At 31.3% G+C, this 23,584-nt stretch overlaps 1 protein-coding gene across 2 annotated transcripts in view; it reads left to right on the top strand.

Moving 5' to 3' along the window:
* Nucleotides 1–23,584, top strand: part of LOC145252654 (germinal-center associated nuclear protein-like) — a 662,650-nt gene that overhangs the window by 500,983 nt on the left and 138,083 nt on the right. For both annotated transcript variants that reach the window (XM_080112417.1, XM_080112418.1), the window contains exon 24: nucleotides 19,763–19,943. In XM_080112417.1, the coding sequence (XP_079968543.1) occupies nucleotides 19,763–19,943 (181 nt within the window). The remainder of the gene's footprint in view (nucleotides 1–19,762; nucleotides 19,944–23,584) is intronic.

The raw sequence follows: 23,584 nt of genomic DNA on the forward strand, positions 1-23,584 counted from the left end.
TTTACATAAGATAATGCAGTATGTAGTTCGTTAAAAAAAGATGATCAGGTAATTCGAGGCTTCTTTGGGTTTAAGCAAAACAAATTGTTTTCTGGATGCAGAATTTTTAACGCAATCAAATTCTTTCAGACAGCTTTTATTCCCTTAGCAATTTCAAAGTTAAGTCTCAAAATTCTTTTCTTTCTGTTTTTAAATAGCTTACAAGGTGGAAACCTGTATCTTTTAGCCAACCAGAGGGAAAAGGGGCACCGATTTAACTAGGGCACTTTGTGTTTATGCAGTTGGCTATTTCTCCTTCCATCTCTCTAAGATCACCATTTTCTCTTCCCCTCCATTTTTCTTTTTTCCACACTCTTTCTTTTGAAATCTCCTGTCTCTCTGTTCCCAACACTGAGACCCCCCCCCACACACTTTTTCAATTTTTTGTTTTTCTTTCCCTCCAAATATTGGTTATTAGCTATTTTGTATTTTTACAATTCTTTTAAATTATTTCATTTAAATTATTGGCGTATGTCAACTTTCTGGGAAGTGTCCTATTAATATGTGGCTACAATTTCATTATCAACTCTGACTTAGGTAAGTTAGCAAACCAATTTTCAATTTTTCTTTTCTCTACATCCATTTTTCTTTTTTTGCTTATTTCTGTTGTTCATCAACAAAATGCTTTATTTAGTTTTGCAAATACTAAAACAGATTGTCGGCAGTTGACAACCCCCCCCCTCTTCACTGATACCAGTTAGATTATTATCCATTTTTCTAATATCTCTAAAAAGAAAATATCTCATCATTCCTTGGGCTATATGGCATTTTTGACAATATGTCAACTCATAACATGACCATACTTGATTCACTGAGTTTGCTTAGCAAGGCAATCCAGCATCCTTCGGTACTAGAAAAAGTGTCACACTGAGATGGAATACTGCTCCCAGATCTGGGAAGAAGCTGCTCAGAGCGCCCTCTTCTTTCTTGACTGGGTTCAAAACCGGCTTTGAAATTTAGTAAGTGATGTCGTTTTCTTCGTCTAACTACCTCTTTCTCGCAGAAGAGATATTGCAAGTCTATCCCTGCTTCATAGTTATTTTCATGGCAGGTGCTTGTTTAGATAAGAAGTATTAGCTTTATATATTGATATAAAAAAACGACAAAAAACAAACTGAATACATGTTATATGTATCACAATATCACCTTTGCTATAACCTTATATTAACGGTTTTGCATTGTAGATTTGAATTTATTTATTCTTGTATCTATATCTTATACTGAATTAACACATTGTGACAGCCTCAGACTTAAATCTCTCTCTCTCTCTCTCTCTCTCTATATATATATATATATATATATATATATATATATATATATATATATAATAATAATAAATTCCACAGCCAAACACCGTCGCAGCTCACAAGAGCCATGACAGTCAACGAACCGGAAGTCCAAGACTCGAGTTGGCGAAACTCGAGTCTTGGACTTCCGGTTCGTTGACTGTCATGGCTCTTGTGAGCTGCGACGATGTTTGGCTGTGGAATTTATTATTATATATATATATATATATATATATATATATATATATATATCTCAAACATATTTTAACATGTTTATGCATATAATCATTTATATATAATTTGTATGTATGGGGAAAGCATATATTATATATGTATAGTCGTTGCATGTGACTGTATTGGTATGTATGCATATATATTTGTACCCTTATGCACATATTGTCTATGTAATAGCTACTATTGGTCTATGGTTTAAATATAAATATTATTATTTAAACTTTATTATTATTATTATTTTATAAGTCTATGCTCTCTCCTGTAAAGTATTCACAACAAACACTTGTCTAGCTATACCCACTATCAATAACTCCCCCCTCCTCTCTATCTGTGCCTAAAACTAAACGAAAATTCTATGAGCAAAGTTTCTTTTTGAGAACTGCCAATCTGTGGAACGCAATATCTCAGGGCTGCTTCCCGACTGACTACCACACTCGCTTTTAAGTCCAATGTAGACAATTCTTGTTGAGTCGTTCTCTTAAATAATTAAATTCTCACAAATTTCCACCTCTATCATCACAGTGGTGTTTCATCTGCCATTTGACACATCTTAACCCTTATCCTTGAGTAGCCTTCAGGCTTTAATAAGTGGTGACTCCCCTCATAAAGAAAGATTTCTTAGAAATTACAAAATAAGACATCATTTAATGCATCAAAGGTACACATGTTTATAATTAATAAGCCTTTATTTCAATAAAATCAATAAGTTTCCAAAAATGCCTTTTATATTCTTTAGTAAGTCCAAAAGTAAAATTATGATTAAGATGAAAAAAATAATTAAAAGATAGTTTAAAGAATTTAATGTTATTTGGTCATCTGCAAAATTTTGCAGTATCCTTGAAAGATAAGAAATAAATTTACTCATATTAGAATACTATTTACTAAATTTTCAGATTCAGTAATATTTGGAACTTACAAAATTTCTGCGAGTTCCCGAGTTGGGAATTGGTCTGCAGATGTCAAGTTGTGGCAAACCAGTGAATTTAAAAATGTGCTTATTGACTGACTGGTGTCTAAAGTAAATAAATAAACGGTTTCAGGTGTTCAAAAGTCTCAATAACTTAAAAATAAAATAAGAAAACAAGCAGGCTATGAAAATATTGAACAATCATTTCATTTCAAGTCACCGTCAGAGATACACAAATCTGTCATGTGCTTCTAGTATTTAACTAACACAAACTTTTAACGCCTTGCCTGCAATAATGTGACATCATTTCGTGCTGTACACAAAATGAGTCAAGAATAAGTAGCAAGTACCTGTTTAGATAAGGAGTATTAGCTTTATATATTGATATAAAAAAAACAACAAAAAACAAACTAAATACATGTTATATGTATCACAATATCACCTTTGCTATAACCTTATATTAACGGTTTTGCATTGTAGATTTGAATTTATTTATTCTTGTATCTATATCTTATACTGAATTAACACATTGTGACAGCCTCAGACTCAAATCTCTCTCTCTCTCTCTCTCTCTCTCTATATATATATATATATATATATATATATATAATCAAACATATTTTAACATGTTTATGCATATAATTATTTATATATAATTTGTATGTATGGGGAATGCATATATTATATATGTATGGTCGTTGCATGTGACTATGTATTGGTATGTATGCGTATATATGGGTGTTAATTGTGTATGCATATATATTTGTACCCTTATGCACATATTTTCTATGTAATAGCTACTATTGATCTATGGTTTAAATATAAATATTATTATTTATACTTTATTACTATTATTATTATTATTATTATTATTATTATTATTATTATTATTATTATTATTATTATATAAATATTGTCATTATTATCAATACACACAGAGTGACTTTCGAGCCAAAAGCACATACATTTAAGTACTTGCTCTGATATTATCCTCGGACTATGTATGAGAATTCCTTCAGGACTGAGACAATTACTATTATTATTTATTTATTTTCGTCTATATCCTGCATGCCATCTCTATAAAGGGGAGTACGGAATTTACTCCCCATTAAAAAGCCGACATTGTCTCTAACTCTGCCCTCTTTGGGAGTTTCATTATTATTATTATTATTATTATTATTTAAGACTATCACCGTTGTTATTAATACTTTACTGTACTATAATTATCATTACTATTAATTACATTATTGTTACCGTTTAACAATTTCATTTCAATTCCAATATGCATATTGAAATCAATTGCGTCTCATTTTTGCCGTTTCAATTAAACGCTATTACGTTCCAACATTTAAAAAAAAAATTTAAATAAAAAAATAAATAAAAAATACAATCTTCTTCCACTAATGACTAAAATAATCCACGTGAACTTTTCCGAACATGATTGCTAGGAATGAACGCTGTCCACACTCCAATATTCCAGTTTTTTCAATGGCTTTCTTTTTCTTTTTCATTTCGATACTTTTTTGTGATCAAAAGCGGAGGTAGGTGTATCAGAATTTGGGGGGGATTTTTGACACCCCTTACACGAAACTGCGAATAAAATTTAAAAACTCGTAATTTCTCTTTTAAAAGTGTGTTGTTTATTTTTTTTATGGATTATACTTCCAAAATAAACTATTAAAGTTATATAAAAAGTAATAGAAATATTTTTTTATTTTTTAAAAAACAGTAATGAAAGCAATTGAATTTTACGAGCTAAGTATTTTTAAATTTTTAAACTCTATCAAAATTTTTATATTGATTCAATTTTTACGATATTTTCAGGGTCAATGTGAAATTTTACGCTCTTTCCAATAAACCGAATATAATATTTTAGACAAACGTTTTTTTTAAATTCATGCCCCCATTTTGAAATGTCTATTAAAAAATAAATAATTAATTTACGCACCAAAGTTTTATATATCACAAATTGAAGATAAAAGATCAATAAATAATATATTCAAATTTAAAACAAAAAAAAGTAGTGTTTTTTTTAGAAATTTACCTAGTCCGAAGTTTAAAACCTTTTGTTTTTTTTTTTAAAACCACATGTTTTTTTTGTTTTTTTGGTCCTTGCTCCTTTAATTGAAAAAAAAATTAGGGCTTGAATTACATTTTTCGAGTAGTTATAAGCTTGGAAAGACAGAGGGTCGAATTAATTCACCCCCCCCCATTTTGAAATGTCTGTTAAAAAGTAAATAATTAATTTACACACCAAAGTTTATATATCACAAATTGAAGATAAAAGATCAATAAATAATATATTCAAATTTAAAACAAAAAAAAAGTAGTGTTTTTTTTTAGAAATTTACCTGTAAAGTCCGAAGTTTAAAACCTTTTTTTTTAAAAAACACGTTTTTTTTTAAATTGAAAAAAAAATTAGGGTTTGAATTACAATTTTTCGAGTAGTTATAAGCTTGGAAAGACAGGGGGTCGAATTATTCAATATATTTCACGCATTCATAAGATTAGTTTTTGACACACCTAGAGCGGAGGTCCGCTTGAAATATAAAAAATAACAATAAAAATATTAAATACAAAAAATAACATCGTTTTTCATGTTTCAAAAAAAACCTCATAACCTTTAAATCACTATCCTAGAAGCATACGTGGACTTTTAACATTATATATATATAATCAGTAAGACAGCTGCCGATGGATATGTGTTTTTATACATATATGTGTTTGTGTCTGTTTTTCTGTGTACTTTATGTAATATATATATATATGTGTGTGTGTGTGTGAGGATATCTAATAAATATTGACATGGAAATGTATATATACACCTTCACTGATTCCCCTGATGTCTTTAATGGCATATGAGACTTTTTTCTTTTCTGAAATGGCTGACAAAAAGCCTTGCAGCTTTCATGGCAAGTTGAGAGCACCTGTAGGCTAATAAGTTTGGAGTATATCAAAAAAGTTTTTTTCCTGTCTATCTCTTCTGACAAGCTGATTCTCTCCTTATATGTCCGCCATGTGCACATATGGTATGGGCACATGTACATATGTATATACGTCTATCGATTGTAGCATGTGTGTGTGTGCATATCTATATGTCTGTGTTTTATATGTTATTATATGAGTAAATAAGTAATATGTAATGTTTAAATTAAAAAACTTCTCCATTCTTTGTCTCTCTCTCTCTCTTTCTCTTGATATATATATATATATATATATATATATATATATATATATATATAACCAGTTAAAACATAAAATATGAAGAAAAACTGACCATATGGAAATATAAAAATACTGGATTTAACCTACCATATAATGGATTAGTAAAAGTAATATTGGTAAGACTTTTCTGAAGATAATCATGTTTCTAACTTTTTAAAGCTCTTTAAACAAAATAATGCTAAAGTAAATTAATGTTGTACTCCTAAAATAATACAAGTACACAACATCAAAGTATTAATACAGATGCAATTATAGAGAAACAAGCAACTGTTTGTTGGATGGTAGGAGCCTGTGGAAGAACAAAAATATAGTAAATGAAAATAATACAGATAGTAAAAAAGTGTATTTTGATGCAGTTAGCACAGAATAGAAAACAAGCTATAATAACTACAAGCTTAGCTTCTCAAATTTAATAGCTTATACACTTAACTTTATATATAGATATTATTTACTTATCACTATAAATTTCATCAATCTCTTTTTTGCTTACTAGATGTCAGTGCCTATGCTTATAAATAGGCATGTAGGCAATCTAGTTAAAATTTGTGTACTTATGTGTATTGGATTAATAACAATTATGTGATTTCACAATAGACTTGTTTAGTATGGTAAATGAATTTCCATGGATGCAATGACCGGGAAAAAACTTGATGTTAATGCATGCGATTAATGATAACCGTGATGTGAATACATACATATATATAATATATATATAAATGAAAATGTCTCTGTGTGTCTGTCTGTGTACATTTCCCTAACTCTGTCAATTTTCGGTCTACAGACTCGAAATTTGACATACTGGGTATTGAGATTTGGAAAAATCTTTTAAATCTTGTTTTGGTCAGAAATTTTAGTGTTAAGGGGTCAAAGCTCAACGATTTAACCTTTAAAAATTCTACCAAACTCCTCCGCCAATTTTGGGTCTAAACACTTAAAATTTTAGATATAGCTTACTTGGACATGGATTTAAGTTTATAATTACATTTGAGCCCAAAATAATAAATGCTAAGGGATCATAATTGGGGCCAAAGTTAAAAAAAATTGACCTCTGTGGTCTCTACCAAATTACTCAGCCAATTTTTGATCTAAACATTTGAAATTTTACATAAAGTGTATTCAGACATAGGGCAAGCTTTTTAATCAGTTTTTGGCCGAAAAGTTGGTAGCCAAGAGGTCAGAATTGAAAGATCTGACCTTTGCAGGCTCTACAAAATTCCTCCGGCAATTTTGGGTCTAAATTTTAGATGTAGGTTACTTGGACATGGGTCAAACATTTTAATTTTATTTGAGCCCAAAACAATAAATCTTAAGGGGTCAAAATTGGGGTCAACGTTAAAAATAATTTACCTCTGCTGTCTCTACCAACGTTTCTCTATGGTAGTTAAGGAAACATATTATATAGAAAGGCATTACGGTACATATACACACTTTTTAATAGATACATATGCACATAAAGTTATGAACAGTACATAGGGTCCGAGCAAAGCAGGGCTGAACTGCTAGTATATATATATATATATATATACTAGCAGAAGTACCCGCCGTTGACTGGGTTCAAAAGCAGCCTACAGAAAATGGACTGTAATACAAGAAATAAATGTTTCCATAGTCAATAAAAGTTCATTTCATGTTTTTGTTGTTTTGAAATAGTTTTTAATGCTATTTACTTGAAATAATTTAAGCGAACCGAAATTAAAACCAAATTGGAGGCGATAACTACTTAAATGAATTTTTATATAAACTACACATGCCATAATCGAATATTCCTCAAGCACAAAACGGAAAACATTAAAATATGTTTATTAATATTTCTTACATTGACAGAACTTTCTTAAATTGTTAACATAGAATGCTCAGGTGCCCCTCCTTCAAATTGAAAACAGGGCTCTCCATTTCAAAGTCGCTGCCATTTTGATTTTTTTTTTAAAACCGGTTCGTGAATTAAAAAAAAATTTTTTTTTACAAACTACTTTAAAATACAAACCAATAAACTTTTCTACCATAAAAGTAACCTTTATTGACTATGGTAACATTTATTTCTTGTATATATATATATATATATATATATATATATATATATATATATATATATAACATTTTCTCTTTGTAAGGAAACATAATTTTGTTGGTCACTCTTGGCTATGAATGGAAACAAAGTTGATATAAAAAATATATTTTTGCGAAAATTATCTTTACTTTCATCATATTTTGCTTAGGGTAAAATTTTTGAGTATCAAAACCTATCTCTTTACAACCCCCTCCTTTTCATAACCTATCATACTTTCATCAATCACAGTCCATTTATTTTCTGTAAGTTGTTTTTGAACCTAGTCAACGACGGGTCCTTCTGCTAGTGTATATATATATATATATATATATGTATATGTGTGTGTGTGTGTGTGTGCGTGCGTGTTAAGAGTTCACCATACCTTTTTTTATGGTAACGTTTTACTATTTTTCTGTTTAAAAAATAAATAATTTGGTGCCAAAATGATATCTTCTTGTAATTCCCTACCAGTTATATTTCGTGACGACATAACAAAGTATTTGTAGAAAAACTACTGAATAAAACACATTCATGCCAATAAGATAGTGGAAGGAAAACAATTAAAAAATAGTCCAAATCAAATATTGACAAGTTTGTGAGATTGTGACAAAATAACTTTTCTAATGTTAGAAAATGGATTTGTAATTCTGTGTACTTATTTTCTTAGCTTTTTCTATGTCATGTATAAATTTTGTGTCATAAACAATATATGTTCCTAAGCAACATATTATACAAACATCAACCGACAGTTGAATTAGAAAGTATGGAATCATTACCTGATTGCAAATCCGACATAGCATTAAGCAGAGCTCAAATCAAACATACTTATCTAACACACGCACGTGCACATACACTTACTCAAAATGGAAATTGCATGCCCTGCGATCGTTTGCTCACAGTGAAGCATATTCTAATCGATGGTAAAAAAAACAAAAAACATGAATACCTGCAAGAAATGCTGTCATGTGCCAAATCCTATCTTGCTGTTCGAAATTGTGCCAACCTCTCAAATAAAACAATGGGTGGGGTGGGGGAGAAAAACAAACAAACTCCTTCCAACTCCTAGAGGACAATCCAAAATACAAAAATAGATGTCAACCAAAAACAGAACTATCAACCACAATGAGTAGAATGTTCAGTGCAGTGAGCTGGGAAATCAGGGTTCAATCCTTAGTTGAGTCATACTAAAGGCTCACTAAAATGTTATTTGATTGCTCCTTACTAAATGCTCAACATTATAAGGTGAAACTCGAGGGTAAATGACCCAATCTAGGGAAAGAGGTGGTGTCCTCCCCTACATTTCGAATTAGTAGTCAGTAAAAAAAGAGCCATCGGGTCGGCCACAACTAAGATGAATGAATACAATATATGGCCTATAGGGTTGATCTGCTGTAAAACAAACAATCTTAAACACTTTATAGTGGAAAGTTTAAGGAACATTATTTCATATGTAATTTTTAGTCATTTTTTAATCATAATTATGTTGCATATTCTTTGAGCTAATCTGCATGGAATTGATTTGATGCAGTCTTTTCTTTGTGTGTTGGGGTATATTTTGAAATGAACGAACAGTTGACTGTCTGTAAGTTTGTTTTATTTGCCTTAATTTTTGATAGGGATTTCTAAAAAGTGATATTAATTTTAAATTATGTTCCAAAGTAAATTATGGTAAAGTGTAGGTTTTGTAATAATTCAGGCAGATTATTGGTATGATCCTGTGAATACTTCTAAAATCTGAAGCAACCATCCAAACATTATTTACAAGATTTTTAAACATTTTCTTTCATTTTATTTTATTTTTAACTAGTGTTTTTTGTTGCTAGTAGCTGATGTATGGTTCTATTCCATCATAGGCGATCCATCCTCCCAGGCTTTACCTCAAGTGGGAACTGATCTATTTATCTAGTACTTTCTGATCAATTAGGATCCCTCTCCAGGAGTGGTTATTGAGTAAAGAACATGGTGCTCAGATACTTATCCTTATGTATGTGCGTGTGTGTGTATATATATATATGGTAGCTTCCTTCAGTCTTGACAGACTATGGATACCCACTGTAAGGGTACCTGCGCATGGAATTATTGTGACAAGAGTTGCGCAATTCCAACCACACCTTTCCTGAGTTGGCGTTATTAAATACCAGTGGCAAGTGAAGGTTCAGGATGACTGGAAACGATGCTAAAGTAAGCGAACACTTACAGCGCCTAGAATTCCCAAATGGTCACCCATCTGGTACTAACCAGGCTCAACGTCACTTAATTTCAGTGATCTAACAAGAATCGGTGTGTCAACATGATATATATATACATACACATACATACACACAAGTATTATCTACATCTTCAGATAATATTCTTGGATTCACATTGTTTCTGTAGAAAGCTAAAAGCAAAAACCTATAAAGTTATCAAAGAAGAAGTAAGTAGAACATATTTAGTTCTAAGCTACCATTTCTCAACCATTATCTACTCTGAAAAAAAATCAGCCCTGTTCAGAATCTCATTAAAGCCCCATGTTGTTTTCTGAGATGTTCTCAAAGCTGCAGACATTTATAATTGCAAAATTTGAACAAGGAAAAAGAAAACCCTCCACCTACGCACATTATTTATTATTTTCTGCCTTGTGTTTTGCCTCACCGAAAATTGGAAATAAAGGAATATTAACTACAATGATTAGAATGTTCATCGGTAAAAGCAATATTGGTAAGACTTTTCTGAAGATGATAACTATAACTTTTTAAAGCTCTTTAAACAAAATAATGTTAAAGTAAGTTAATGCTGCACTCCTAGAATAATACAAGTACACAACATAAAAGTATTAACACGGATTATAATTATAGAGACACATACACACACACATACACTAAGTGTGTATTCTATTATAAACTTTATTAATGTTATGAAGTAATGAGAAATAAAGAATATGAAATGATTTTGTTTTCAACTTGAAATACGAATCACTGGCCATAACAGATTAACAGAATTTGTGTTCTGATCATTCTGTTATTTCTCTAATCCAATATTTATCCACCTTTAGAGAAACGAGAAGTATCAAAGTTTAATAAGTTATTAATGTAACTACATAAACAAATAACTCATAAGCCTATTTTTATTTCTTATATAAATAATTTAGTTTTCATTTCTACAGAAAGTAAGGATGAAAAAAAAATGTGCGCATATCATCGTTTATGTAGTGCACTAAGTAAACACGTGTAAAGAAAAGCAATTTTAGAAGTAAACATCAAGTTTAATTATTGTATTTATTCTATAGAGTGTAGTCGGCAAAATCTATCCAATTTAATTTTATGTATATATATATATATATATATATGAATGAGTCACTCTTAAACTGATATGAATCTGGGAACACAGCTGTAATTTTGGGCTATATTGGTGCTGATATTTTTTGTGAAATTATAACAATAGTTATTAAACATCAACTAATCAATATTCCCCAAATTTCAGTTCCTTTGGAGTATTTAAAAAGAGATTTTAAGGAGCATAATATGAGCACAACCTCTCATTTGAAAGTTCAAACATTTCGAATTACATAAAATTTGATCTATTATCATTTGCCGCTAATTAAGCAAAATTCCCTGGATTTTAGTTGCTTAAATTTTAATCCAAATAATGTAATGGTTTTTGATCAAAATTAGAATAAGAATTTTAGACATAGATTTATTCTCACTATATTTAAAATTTTATCTTAATACGGGGACATAAATGGTGAAAAATGGTTCTGTTCAGGGATTTAATTTTACCCATCCAGAGGCCCGCGTTCTTCTAGTATCTATATATATGTGTGTGTGTGTATATATATATATATATATATATATATATATATATAATATATAACATTCATGAAGTGAAGGGGTAAGTTAAAAATGTGTTCTTTTAAGATTGTGTCCATGCATAAATCCATAATTGCATGTGTTTCAAATTCATGAAAAGAATTTTAATGCAAATTTCAAATCGTCCGCTTCCTTATTTGTATTCAATCCTTCGTTTTTCCAGTCCATGGAGACATTTCCATGTGTTAACAATAGAAATTTCTTTCTTCTGTAAAGACAAGTGCCATCAATCCTGTCATGGACGCACACTCTACGATTTTAAAAGTGTAAGTGACACTGTAACTTAACACACACATTTGCATAGATCCAGTATAACAGCAAGGGAACATATACCAGAGAACTGTTTGAAATAAGTCAGACTCTATCCACTATGACCAGGCAACCTCTACAGTTATATACCTAGCAAGCAGAGCTGTTAAACCTGGCAGAGTGATATCAGGAGGAGAGGTGGTAGCAATCGTAGTTGACGTTAGTGTTCCTAAGGATACTAGCTTAAACTATCTCTGAGTGAGAGATGATAACGAAATATCAAGGTCTTATGTATGACATGAAAATAAACTGGAATCTTAAGATGATTGCTTACCATTCCAGCTTACTGGGCCTATGAAAGGGAATTTTAAAAACTACATATACTCAGTGAACCAAGTGCAAGAGAGATACAAACAATTGTGTTTAAAAGGACGGTTAGAATCATAAAAAGATTTCTTGGTTGGAGTCTCTGAAATAGTGTGTGAATGTCAGGCATGTGATAGGATGCCCTATCCCCAACATAAACAAAAAGATAAGAAAAGACATCAAGTTGTGAAGTATGTCGATATTTTTGTTCCTGAAAATACATAGAAATTAAGTGTTAACCCCAGGAATAGGCTGCTTGACTTTTGAGATCTAACTCGTCAGATACAAAAAAATGAAAATAAAAAACTTGTATCATATTTTGTCATTAGATAGCATTCATCTGTTCCGGTATGTTTTGTTGAATAAGATGAACATTCTGTGTCTATTCAAACTTGCGATCATTCTTTCGAAAATTCTAACAAATATAAGTCACGCAGATTGTAAGGTTAAACATGTTCAAAGGTCATATTGTGCTCTTGAATTTTATATTTTTTCATTTATTTTTTATTTCTTAACTAAGTTTTAGTCATATGAATTATAAACAGATGCATATTTATACTTTCTGTATTTGATCAAAACCAAAGGTCAAATATCAAAAGCAGTAATTCAGAAGTATGAATATATGTATTTGCAATGAACTTTCCAAGACTTTGCACACTAATTCTTCCAAAATTTGGAAGATTCTATATATAATAGTTGATAACAGAGACTCTCACACACATACACACACACTTGTTTTTTTTTTATACCTACAGACACTAGTGTTTCATGATTATACAATCATCAATGTTGGGAGTGTTAATTACTGCTCGTCAGGAGATTTGAACCCAGTCAACAAAGCTACCCCTTGACTTTGCAGGCTTGTGTTTTTTCTCCAAACTACTGACAACACATTTTGAAAAGAAAATAATTAAGTAATTAGCAAGCATTCATAGTTAACAGTCAGACAAAGTATTCAATGACAGGAAGTAAGAATGGCATGTTTTCACAAAAATTGAACGCTTTTTTTAAAATTCCCTAAATAGGGCTCAGCTTTAATTTTCCTAAAGAGGCTTTATAACTATAATGTTTTAAAATATTAATTTTTAGTCCTTTTTCATGCTCATGCAATCATCAATATCTATATATCTATAAAAAGTGAAAGTGTCTGTGTCTGTCTGTGTACATTTCCCTATGCAATAACTCTGACTCGAAATTTAATATACAGGTTATTGAGATTTGGGAAAATCTTTATAATACGTTTTCGGCCAGAAATTTGGTTGTTAAGGGGTCGAAGTTCAACGATTTGACTTTTGAGAACTCTACCAAACTCCTCCGCCAATTTTGAGTATAAATGCTTGAAATTTTAGATATAGGTGCCTTGGACATGGATCTAACTTAATAACTTGATTTGAGCCCAAAACAATAAATGCTAAGGCTCAACACCTCCAAACACCCAGGCAACGCCAGGCTTAAATGCTAGTCGGAAATAATAATTAATGCTGGTGTGTAGATTCAAATCCAATCAACAAAGCCACTTGTGGCTTTACAGTATGTAGGCATAAATATAAAAAGGAAATGTTGAAGTTAAAGGACAATCAAACAATATTAGATATCACCAGTTGCTGAATAAATAAAAAATATATTTTTTAACAAATTAGATCATATAAATTTCTCAGGATATATTTCAATACTGCAGATAAAAATGAGCTCATAAATTAACATGTTCTGTCAAACAGAGCTTTCATACTATAATTATAGGGTGGGACAAACTGGATGAGGAGTTGAGTGGAAAGATGCTTGTTCACATTACATTTAAATTTCTCCATCTTTGTACGGTTGAAGAAACATGAAGCAGAAATGGACCTCCAAAGGTAAGCAGTCTAAGGAAAAACACTATTAAAATAGAAAATCTTCTTTATGTAGGGAAGAAGTGGGATTTTGTTGCTTGCCGAGTGGGTTTCTTTATATACAAGTAAGTTCAATTAAATTTATTAAATTAAAAAAAAAAACCCCAAAAAAAACAGATCTGCTGTTTTTAATTTTAATGTACTTTTTATATTGTTTCCTTGGAGTTGATATATTGAAATAAATTGAGCCAGAAATGCTTGGGCAAAAAACAGATTCATCTCAGTTAATTTAAGATAAATTGTTTTGTAATTCGTTTTTTTTTTTTTTTTTTTTAATATTGCTGATGCTTTGGTTACTGTTCTTTTATTTTCACATACAAAATAACATTGCTTAGTATTTAAGAATTCCACCATTATAAACTGACTCAAAGAATCGTTTTTTTTTGTTTTTTTTTTTTTTGTCATCTGTTTAATATGCAAATAAATACAGTCAATGCATTTTCATAGTTTTAATTCATCCAGAAATTTGTATCTGTTTAGTAACAATGTAATATTTTATTTTATGTGACAAAATTCTAGAAATTTAAAGGTGTTCCTACATATTACTGAACGGTTAGAAAACTGAAACTGAGTGGCATAAACTGAAGCTTATTCATACTAAATCTTGTTAGTTATCAGAAAAGATTGTGAATTTTAATGATTCCATATGTGGCATTTTTATAAGCTCACATTATACATGTTCAAAATGTTTTAGTAAATATTTAGAAACTTGAAGTGAAAGCATATATGACTCTTAGTTTTATATCGATCACCAGCAACCAGCAGTTATGCCCACTGCTGCCTCTTTCTCCCCTTCCCCACTCTCTCTCTGTCAATAACCTCCTTCAACCAATTCTCTTATCAGCCACTCTATATGTCAGTAGCTTTTTGTGATTATCCAATGTGAAAGATGACAAGCAAAGTTCACAGTTTTACTGGTATATAGATTATAGCACTATTAAACAATCGTCAGGTTCTTTTCTTTTTTATTTTTTGATTAGATTAATCTTTTACTAATGGAGATTTTATACCTGTCTGTCTGAAGCTGGAAGTATATTTTTAATCTATTACTAATCTTACCAGTTCTCCATTAGTAAAATAAGATACCTGTCTGAAACTAAAATTATATTACTATCTTTTAATGATCAAGCCAGTTTACTACTTCAGACTAGTTACTGCATTTCGATGCTCACCAGTATGTGTGTGTGTGTGTGTGTGTGTGTGTAGAAGAGAGTAGTGTAGTATCTCGTCTGCTGTCATAATGCCATCATCCTAGGCATTACCTCCTCCATTTTAGCTGGGAGGGGGTAGTGTATTATTTGATTTGTTGTCATAAAATAATCCTCCCAGGTATTTTACCTCTTCATTTGAAGAAAGGTAATGTAATTTATCTTCGTTCATCATGACGCCATCCTTCCATGCACAACCTCGTCCTTTGGGTGGAGGAAGTGTTGTATGTGTTTGTTTTTCATATATGCTAGTAAAAATATACAACCGGAGGAAGTGTGTTATCATTAGTTTTGTATAATTGCATAAATCTCTTTGAAATCTTTTGCCTTTTGTTTCTAATAAACAAAATTTGGTCCCAAAATGTAAGAACATGAACATATACAAACACAAGATTTTTGCTAAGAAAAGACCAACTAAAAACTTCTAGCAAAATACATTTTTATTTTACTTTTTTGTTGTTTTTTTTTATTCACGTTCACCCCAAACAGGGCATATCACCACTTGGATGCAAAGGGTTTCTATTTGGAATCATACCTATGAAAGATTAACAAAATATTGGTTTACATTACATTTAAACTTCTGCATATCAGTACAGTCAGGGAAGCAGGTAGCAGGAAGGGAATTTCAAAGTCTGGCTATTCGAGAGGTGAGACTATTAGAGTAGAAAGCTTTCTGGCATTTAGTAACCTCAACAGTGAAGGGGTGAGATTTTGTTGCTAAGCGGGTTTGTCAGGGATATGTACGTCGAGAGGGCACAAGTGCAATGAGTTCATCAGAGCACATTTCATTAAAATATTTGTAAAACAGGCACAGAGATGCACATTGCAGTGATGGGACAGAGGTTGGAGCTTAGTTGACAAAGTGGAGTCTATTAGATTGCAAACTCTTTTATGGACCCTATCCAAGAGAGAGAGAGAGAGAGAGAGAGAGAGAGCCTAGGGGTAGATGCACCAGTCCAGATGTGGCAAGAATACTCCATGCATGGGCGAATGGTAGCCTTGTAGAAGTACAGGATACTCTCAGGTGTGAGTAGTCTTCTAGCTCGATAGAGGGAACCCACCTTCTTTGCAGCAGCCTTTGCAATGCCCTCAATATATTTGTTTCAGTTCATATTGCTTAGGAATGTTAGGCTGGGGAGTTTGAAGGAAGAATTTTCAGATAGGGCGTTGTCATGGATATTGGTGGTTGGAGAGGCGTCTTGTAATTGTTTGGAGAAAAGCCGCTTAGTTTTACTAGCATTAAATGTTACCATCCATTTGCAGCCCTATTCCATGATGGTCTGGGGGTCATTTTCTAATGATTCTGCCATTGTCGTAGACTTATGTACATCCATTCTTCCCTTGTACATGTTATAGAGAGTTGTATCATCAGCAAATATCCCCACCTAATACATAATATTATCAGAGAGGTTGTTAATGAATATCAGGAATAATAGTGGTACAGGGATCAACTCCTGAGGTACTCCTGCATTAATGTTATGCTGCTTGGATGTATGTCCATCAATGACAACCTGGATGGTCCTATTGTTTAAGAAGGATCTAATTATATTTAGTACTAGTCCAGTTATACTGTATGATTTAACTTTCATTAATACTTAATAAATTTAGGTTGCACCAGGAATCATAACCTGAGGAAGATCTCATTGACCGAAATGTTTGCCATATCAGCTGATTAATAAAATTTTACATTTGAAATGTTTTTCTCTTCCATAACATTTACAAACTGTCAGATGTTTCATACAATTTAATCAAGTGACATTTTACTTGTACCGTCAGAATGCACTGTGTGCATGGAGGGGGGGGCAATGATGCTGACATTGTGAACTGTTATCATGGGAAACATTTTGATGAATATATTTACTCATCTGAGTTGGTTTTGTTTTCTTACCTATTTTATTCTCGTTAAGACACAAGAGAAAAAAAGAGTTAATTAGTTGTTTTTTTTTTTCCTCTGTAATTCGGTTTAATTTTCTCTAATGCTCACCTTGATGTTTGCACGGCTGTTGCCGGTTAGATTAATGAGACACACCTGGGTTTATTTTTGAAGCTCGTTTTGGGAACCGCAAAGTAGAATGTCACTAAATTGCTTTTTTTATCAAGTTTTAGAATTGTTTTTTTTCCCCCCTTTAAGCATTTTTGTCTTTTAAACTTTGAGTTATCGGTGAAAAACGCTCGACCTAAAAATCTCTTAATCAAGTTAAAAAATAATCTTATTGTTTTCTAATTGTTGTTTGAATCTAATCAGATTTATTGTAGTCATTTATTCGCTTTACTGTTGGAAAAGATATTAACCTGCAATTTACCCATGAGTAAACTTGGGTTCAGTTATATACAATGAATCTTTTACGATGTATATTGTATCTTGTTATAAAATAATCTGAAGACCAGCAAACTGATTCTTTTATGTGCATACTCCACAAACTTGAAAACAACACATCTTCTCCGTTTCTCACAGTCTTGAACCAATCTTTCAGTTGTCAAGAGCGGCTGGAGTCAACCATTATCTCCCCATCTATTTGGTGATCCTCTTCTTGATCTTTCTTGATATGATTTCTTTACATAGCTGGAGCCTGGTAGCCGAGAAACCAAGTTAATTTCTTTTTATTTTATTTCAAATAACATTGTTCATGGATCTGTTTATATGAAGCCTCTTTCTGATGTCGGCATCTCTTTGTCTATCATACAAAGTTATTTCAAGAATCGTTTTTAAACATTTCATTTCAACGATATCGAGTGTCCGTTCATGCCCTGCCATTCGTTATGCTTATGTCACAGCACTTGTTGCTGTTGTCTTTAATAAGTTGAAGCTCTCTACTCACTACAAATACTCAGGCAAATGCAAAATCTCTTTTGGATATAATATCTCAATAGACAACAAAACGGTTAAAAAAAAAAGAAGATTTTAACTCGATGGTTTTAGGGTTTTCATCTGTCATTAGCAAGGACAGCAACTTCTGCATTTGAATGTTTCAAAGAACTTTTAAAGCTATACATATCATTAACCACGAAGTTCTTGTTGTAGCTACAAGTTAAACGTGAACTCTATAACTACTAACAAGATATTAAGATTGCTTATTTGTTTATGAAGAAACTAAAAGGTATTCTGATTGATTTAATGTTATTATTAAATTACTTTAAATAAATAGGGTGTTTTAAATTCTGTTTTATTTTATGTTATTGTATTTTTCAATTTAAAAAATAATCAATTACTCTATTTTATAAAGGACAAACATCTGTGTGTGTGTTTGTATGTCTACTAAAAGCTTTTGTCATCTGCATACTCCCTCATTAAACATGAAATTTCTCTCATCCTGAAAATATTTAGTTCTTTCTTATAAGTATGATATATCAATCATATAATTTAAAAACCTTCAAATAGGGTCCTAACTATACAAAATTATATTTTTTCTGAACTCATTTCTTCAATGGTATAACCTATTTTTATAGCTTTCACAAAAGCATAATTTCTTTGAATTATATTGAAATAATTTAAGATCAAATCCCCCTGCATTTATTAAAAAGTTCAAAGAAGTTTCAATATTAGGAACCCTTCTTGTGACCCCTTAATAAGGCTTGGTTTGATCCTAGGAGGTCATCCTCTTGGGCATTATCCTCTCTGGGAGAAGAGATTAGATACTTTTTTTTGGGGGGGGGGGGGAGATAAATTTTTTCCTATTAAACTTCTTGCCTAGCCCTGCTACAGCTTCAGGCCTTGATAAGTACTTACTCCCAAGTAAAAAAAAAAAAAAAAAAAAAAAGCAAGTAGACACTCTCCCTTCTTGTGACAATTTAAAACTAAAGGTTACAACTAAAGGCTATATACAAACATATAAGAGGTGCAAACTTTTAGGATTAATGAAAAGCTACTATCCAAAAAGCTGCATAAAGTTAAGATTTTTAGTCTTGCTCTTACAGAGGATTGTTCAGGCACCATAATTAGTATTCTTCATTTTATTTCAAGGCCTCTTTGTCCCAAATTTGGCGCAATTCTAACTAATAGTTATGAAATCTGGAAGTGTTTATAAATATTATCAGAAACACTACTATATTTTTGTGCCATATTTATGCTTAATTCAATATTTTGTTCGATGCATCATCATCATCATTAGTAGTAGTAGTAGTAATAGAAGAATGTCCTTCCTGTCATAAGAGCCAGCATGTCAAGTGTTTTCATTCAAAATTGGGTGCAATTTTGAATAATAGTTTTGGAACCTATAAATGTTTATTTTTTAACAGTAGTAGTAGTAAAATAAAATTTTCAACACTAATACCCTGGCATCTTAAGGATGTGTTATACTGTATATGATACAATTTAGTCAAATAGTTTTGAAACCTATTAGTGACCAACAATGCGTAATTGTAATCTTAATTACCTGGCATAAGCAGATGTTTTAGCTTGCATATAAAAAAGCAACAACCAAATTGACAACTTAACACGTTTTTCTTTTCTTTTTTTCTTTGAAGGGTGAGAAATTTGCTAGTGCGAATAGAAAGCCGATTCAGTGAGGCATGTCTGTTGGAATATGGCCAGGAAGGCTGCATGCCGACTGCCGAGAACATAGCCTGGTTGGATGTCATCCTTTACTGTATTAATCATCTGTTAATGACCACGCCCTATCTTGATACAATTTCAGCTGACGACCAGGTAAGTCACTGTGAACTTTTCTCGTCTTCTTTAACATGTATTAACAAAAATGTGTACCTGTATTGAGATGTAAAATGGGGTATTTTTTTTTAAATAATTACAAATAAAAAGAAAAATGATATTGACTAAAAAAACTTGTTACTGAAATTACAAAAAGTTTTTTTTTCTAAAATCTGTAAAAATTAAAGTATTTTTTCAAAAACGATATCTAATGTATTAAGGTAAATTTAATTCAAATTATTTTAATGAGAAAAAAAAAAAAATTCTGATAAGTTTATAACAAAAATATTGTGTTCACATGTTAGTAATGATCATATAATTAAGTATTTCTCTTTTGTATATTATTAATTTTCCAATAAGCAAATTTCACATTCAGTATAATTGTTCGCAAATATTCAGTAATCTTGCTCTATGTATGTGTATATACAGGGTATTTCATAAATAACTATATTACTGCTAGGAGAGCACCGATTATTCAGCAGGTCATCGGTCTTATCAACCACTTTGTCGATTAATTGGTAATTGACCAATTAATCAGATGATTAATTTTCTTTTTCCTATTACATTTAAACCATTTTGTCAATGCCAAGTAACTCATCAGATAGCTTTGACACATTAACACAGTAAATGCCAATTTAACTTGATATTTGTTAAGTGTCTGTTTGGCTTTTTGCCTTATTTTGCTTTATTAAATAAAATTACAAAATACAAAGTACAATTTCCAATTTTTAAATGAATATAATTAAACAACTAGATAAGAAAAAAGAAATTATAAACAAACTACAATGTACAAAATTCAATTCTTAAGTGAATAACTATAAGCTAAAGTTCTTCCACTGGAGCATGCTCTGCACCTGCTGCTAATCTACTTCCTCTTCTATTTTTGCTGCCTGTCCTATCTGCTCTCAAAGTCTTATCAATATCTAAAGTTGAATACTCTTAAGTTGTAATGTAGAAACATTAGAATTTCTCCATTCTTAGGAAACATATTGTTCCTCGTAGGTTCATACATATTACCACCTGTACTAAAAAGTCTCTCACTTTCTACGGATGAAGGTAGTGTGCTTAAATATTTTGAAGCCAGTAGTAAGGTCTCTTATGCCTTTTTCTACCACTGCAATGGATCATTACCTCTTGTGAGTAGTGGTAAAGCTGCATAATGATTAAGTTCTTTTGTGCACTTATGAATAAGGGATTTATTTTGGGTTTACATTGTGATTCTTGTATTTTTGTTGTACTTGCAGGTGAAATCTCTAGGTTTAACCCAGCTTCTAAGTTTGGATTTGTTGCTGTAGGCTTACTTAAAGCTAATTCATAAAATAGGCTTGAAAAAGATACAGTCCTACTTTCAATTTGACTTTCTGGATCCTCAACAAAGCTTGAAGAAGTGTATCCTGCTGATTCTGCTTCATTATCATCAGTAGAAAGTAGATGTCGAATCCAATTCTTAGCATTTTCTATGTCATTCTTTTGAAATTTAAATTTGAATCTTGGATCTAGAAAAGTAGACACACACAAGTTTTATCATTTAGATAGAATGAAAATCTTGTCTCCATTGATTCATTGAATTGTTCATCAATCAAGTCAGAAACTTCAGAATTAGATTGGACAGCTTTTGACAGAAATAACCTTGGAGCTACAATTGTAGGTATTATTATCAATATAGTTGAAGTTTTGTTACTTGCTTCTTTGGTGATTTCTTCAAATAATCTCAATAATGCAATTTTTTAAACAAGTTCCCGTTGTTAAATTGTAAAGGCAGCAATCTTATTCAACAGCATGCATTACAAGAGCTTTTTGTTGTTCTAAATTCATTTTTAGCATATAATGTTGAATTCCACCAAGTGGTCACATCTTGAATGAGTTTATGTTTTTCCAAATTAAGCTGATCCTGTATTTCAGTTAATTTGTGGATGAAGAGTGAATCAAGTGAGAAACTATATTTCTGTTAGATGTAATTGTCTTCACAGCCTGTTGGAAAAATAATGAGTCATTTATTGAGAGTTGTAATATATGTATGAAGCATGATAGTGACTTTAAACCACATTCTTTGATACCAGCAATCATTTGCTCTTGAATTCTTCAAGATTAAGAAAACTTCAAAGTCAAAGAAATGTTGCTAATTTAATCAAGAGATAGTTGAATTTTTGTTTATACTTTTATTAATATATCTGAATTTTTTCAGTGAAGTACTTTTTTTGATGTAATATTATAAAATGGAAAAAGTTTTGCAATAAGCCTATTAAATCCAATATTAAATCCAATGCCGGAAAATGTTAGAAAATATAGGTGAATATTAAGAGCAATCATTCCTCCTAGCAGATAATGGAACTTTTGTGACCTGTGGTCATTAAGATTCCAATTTTTTTTCTTTTTTCTTGAGCAATATTGATTCTCTAGTAGTTTGGTATTTTGCTGGAGGCTCATGGTTGCTGCCACTGATGCATGTCCCTGAACATTTTTTTTTTTTTCTTATTTGCAACTTTTGCTTCTTCTGGATGAACCTTTCTGAGATGGTTTAACATATTAGTTTCTGTATAAGTTTTGCTGATTTGTCACCAGTTGGTATAATGGTTTGACATAACTTGCAGACAAATGTATTTTTATTCTTGGGATTGACATCAAAATATTTTCAGCAGAAACTGGTTGTCATAATGGTTGATTGTTGTTAATATTTAATTATTTCTTATGTATTTACATTACTTATTTCTGATATCTACAGATTTATTTCAATAAAATATGCATTATCTAAACCAGATGAATAAAAATATGTATGTTATGGTAGCAAGAGTCCAAAAATGAGGAACAAGAGTATGACTGATAAAGAATGCTTTAGTTTCAGTTCACACATGGTCACAATTAACAATGTGAAAATTGAAAGGTAAAGTAATGATAATGGTAATTCGATAAGAAAAAAAAAAGAGAAATTTTCAACATGCTTACCTTTATTTGCTTCAAATTCACCCCAGTTGCAAAAGGCTACATGTTAGCACCACACCATGCCTGTTATCTTCTATATAAATAAAATGAACTCATTTTTTCCCGTGGGATTTTGACCGTAATAGGATTAAAAATCAAGATATTTCATGCAAATACATTATGCACAAACGGCAGAACAATATCTGAGGTTTGTTATAGGCTTATTAGTTCTCAAATTCCTCGATAATCTTAGATTTCTATACTTTTTCTGCTGAGAAGTCACGGCAAAAATCGGTTAAGATCAATGGAAGTGGTAAAATATTTTCTCTCTTAAAAATTCCTCCTCCCCCTGTCACCACTTAACACCGTTTGGAGATCGTTCACAAGGAACAGTTGAGAAGAGAACACCGGTTTGGCTTCGTAGTTCTATCATGTAAAGTTATTTAAAATCACTAAACTAAGCTGCAGTGCTCTGTGGCGTAGTGGTTAGGGTGCTGGACAATTCACATTATATTTTCACGTTCGCGCCGACCTACCATAGTGTTTTTTTTTTTTTTTTTCCTAAACAACTGGAATGGACTTTTCTTGGTGGCCGAACTGCTAGCGTTGCAGATGTTTTTTGTTTTTTTTTCACACTTTATTTTCCTACTTTTACTCATGACTCCGGGTTTGATCCTTCCTACTTACCTACCATAACATTTTTTAAAACTCCCCCCCGTCCC

The sequence above is a fragment of the Euprymna scolopes genome, chromosome 29 (assembly GCF_053919585.1).
Source record: "Euprymna scolopes isolate OS-2025 chromosome 29, ASM5391958v1, whole genome shotgun sequence".
Lineage (NCBI taxonomy): Eukaryota > Metazoa > Mollusca > Cephalopoda > Sepiida > Sepiolidae > Euprymna > Euprymna scolopes.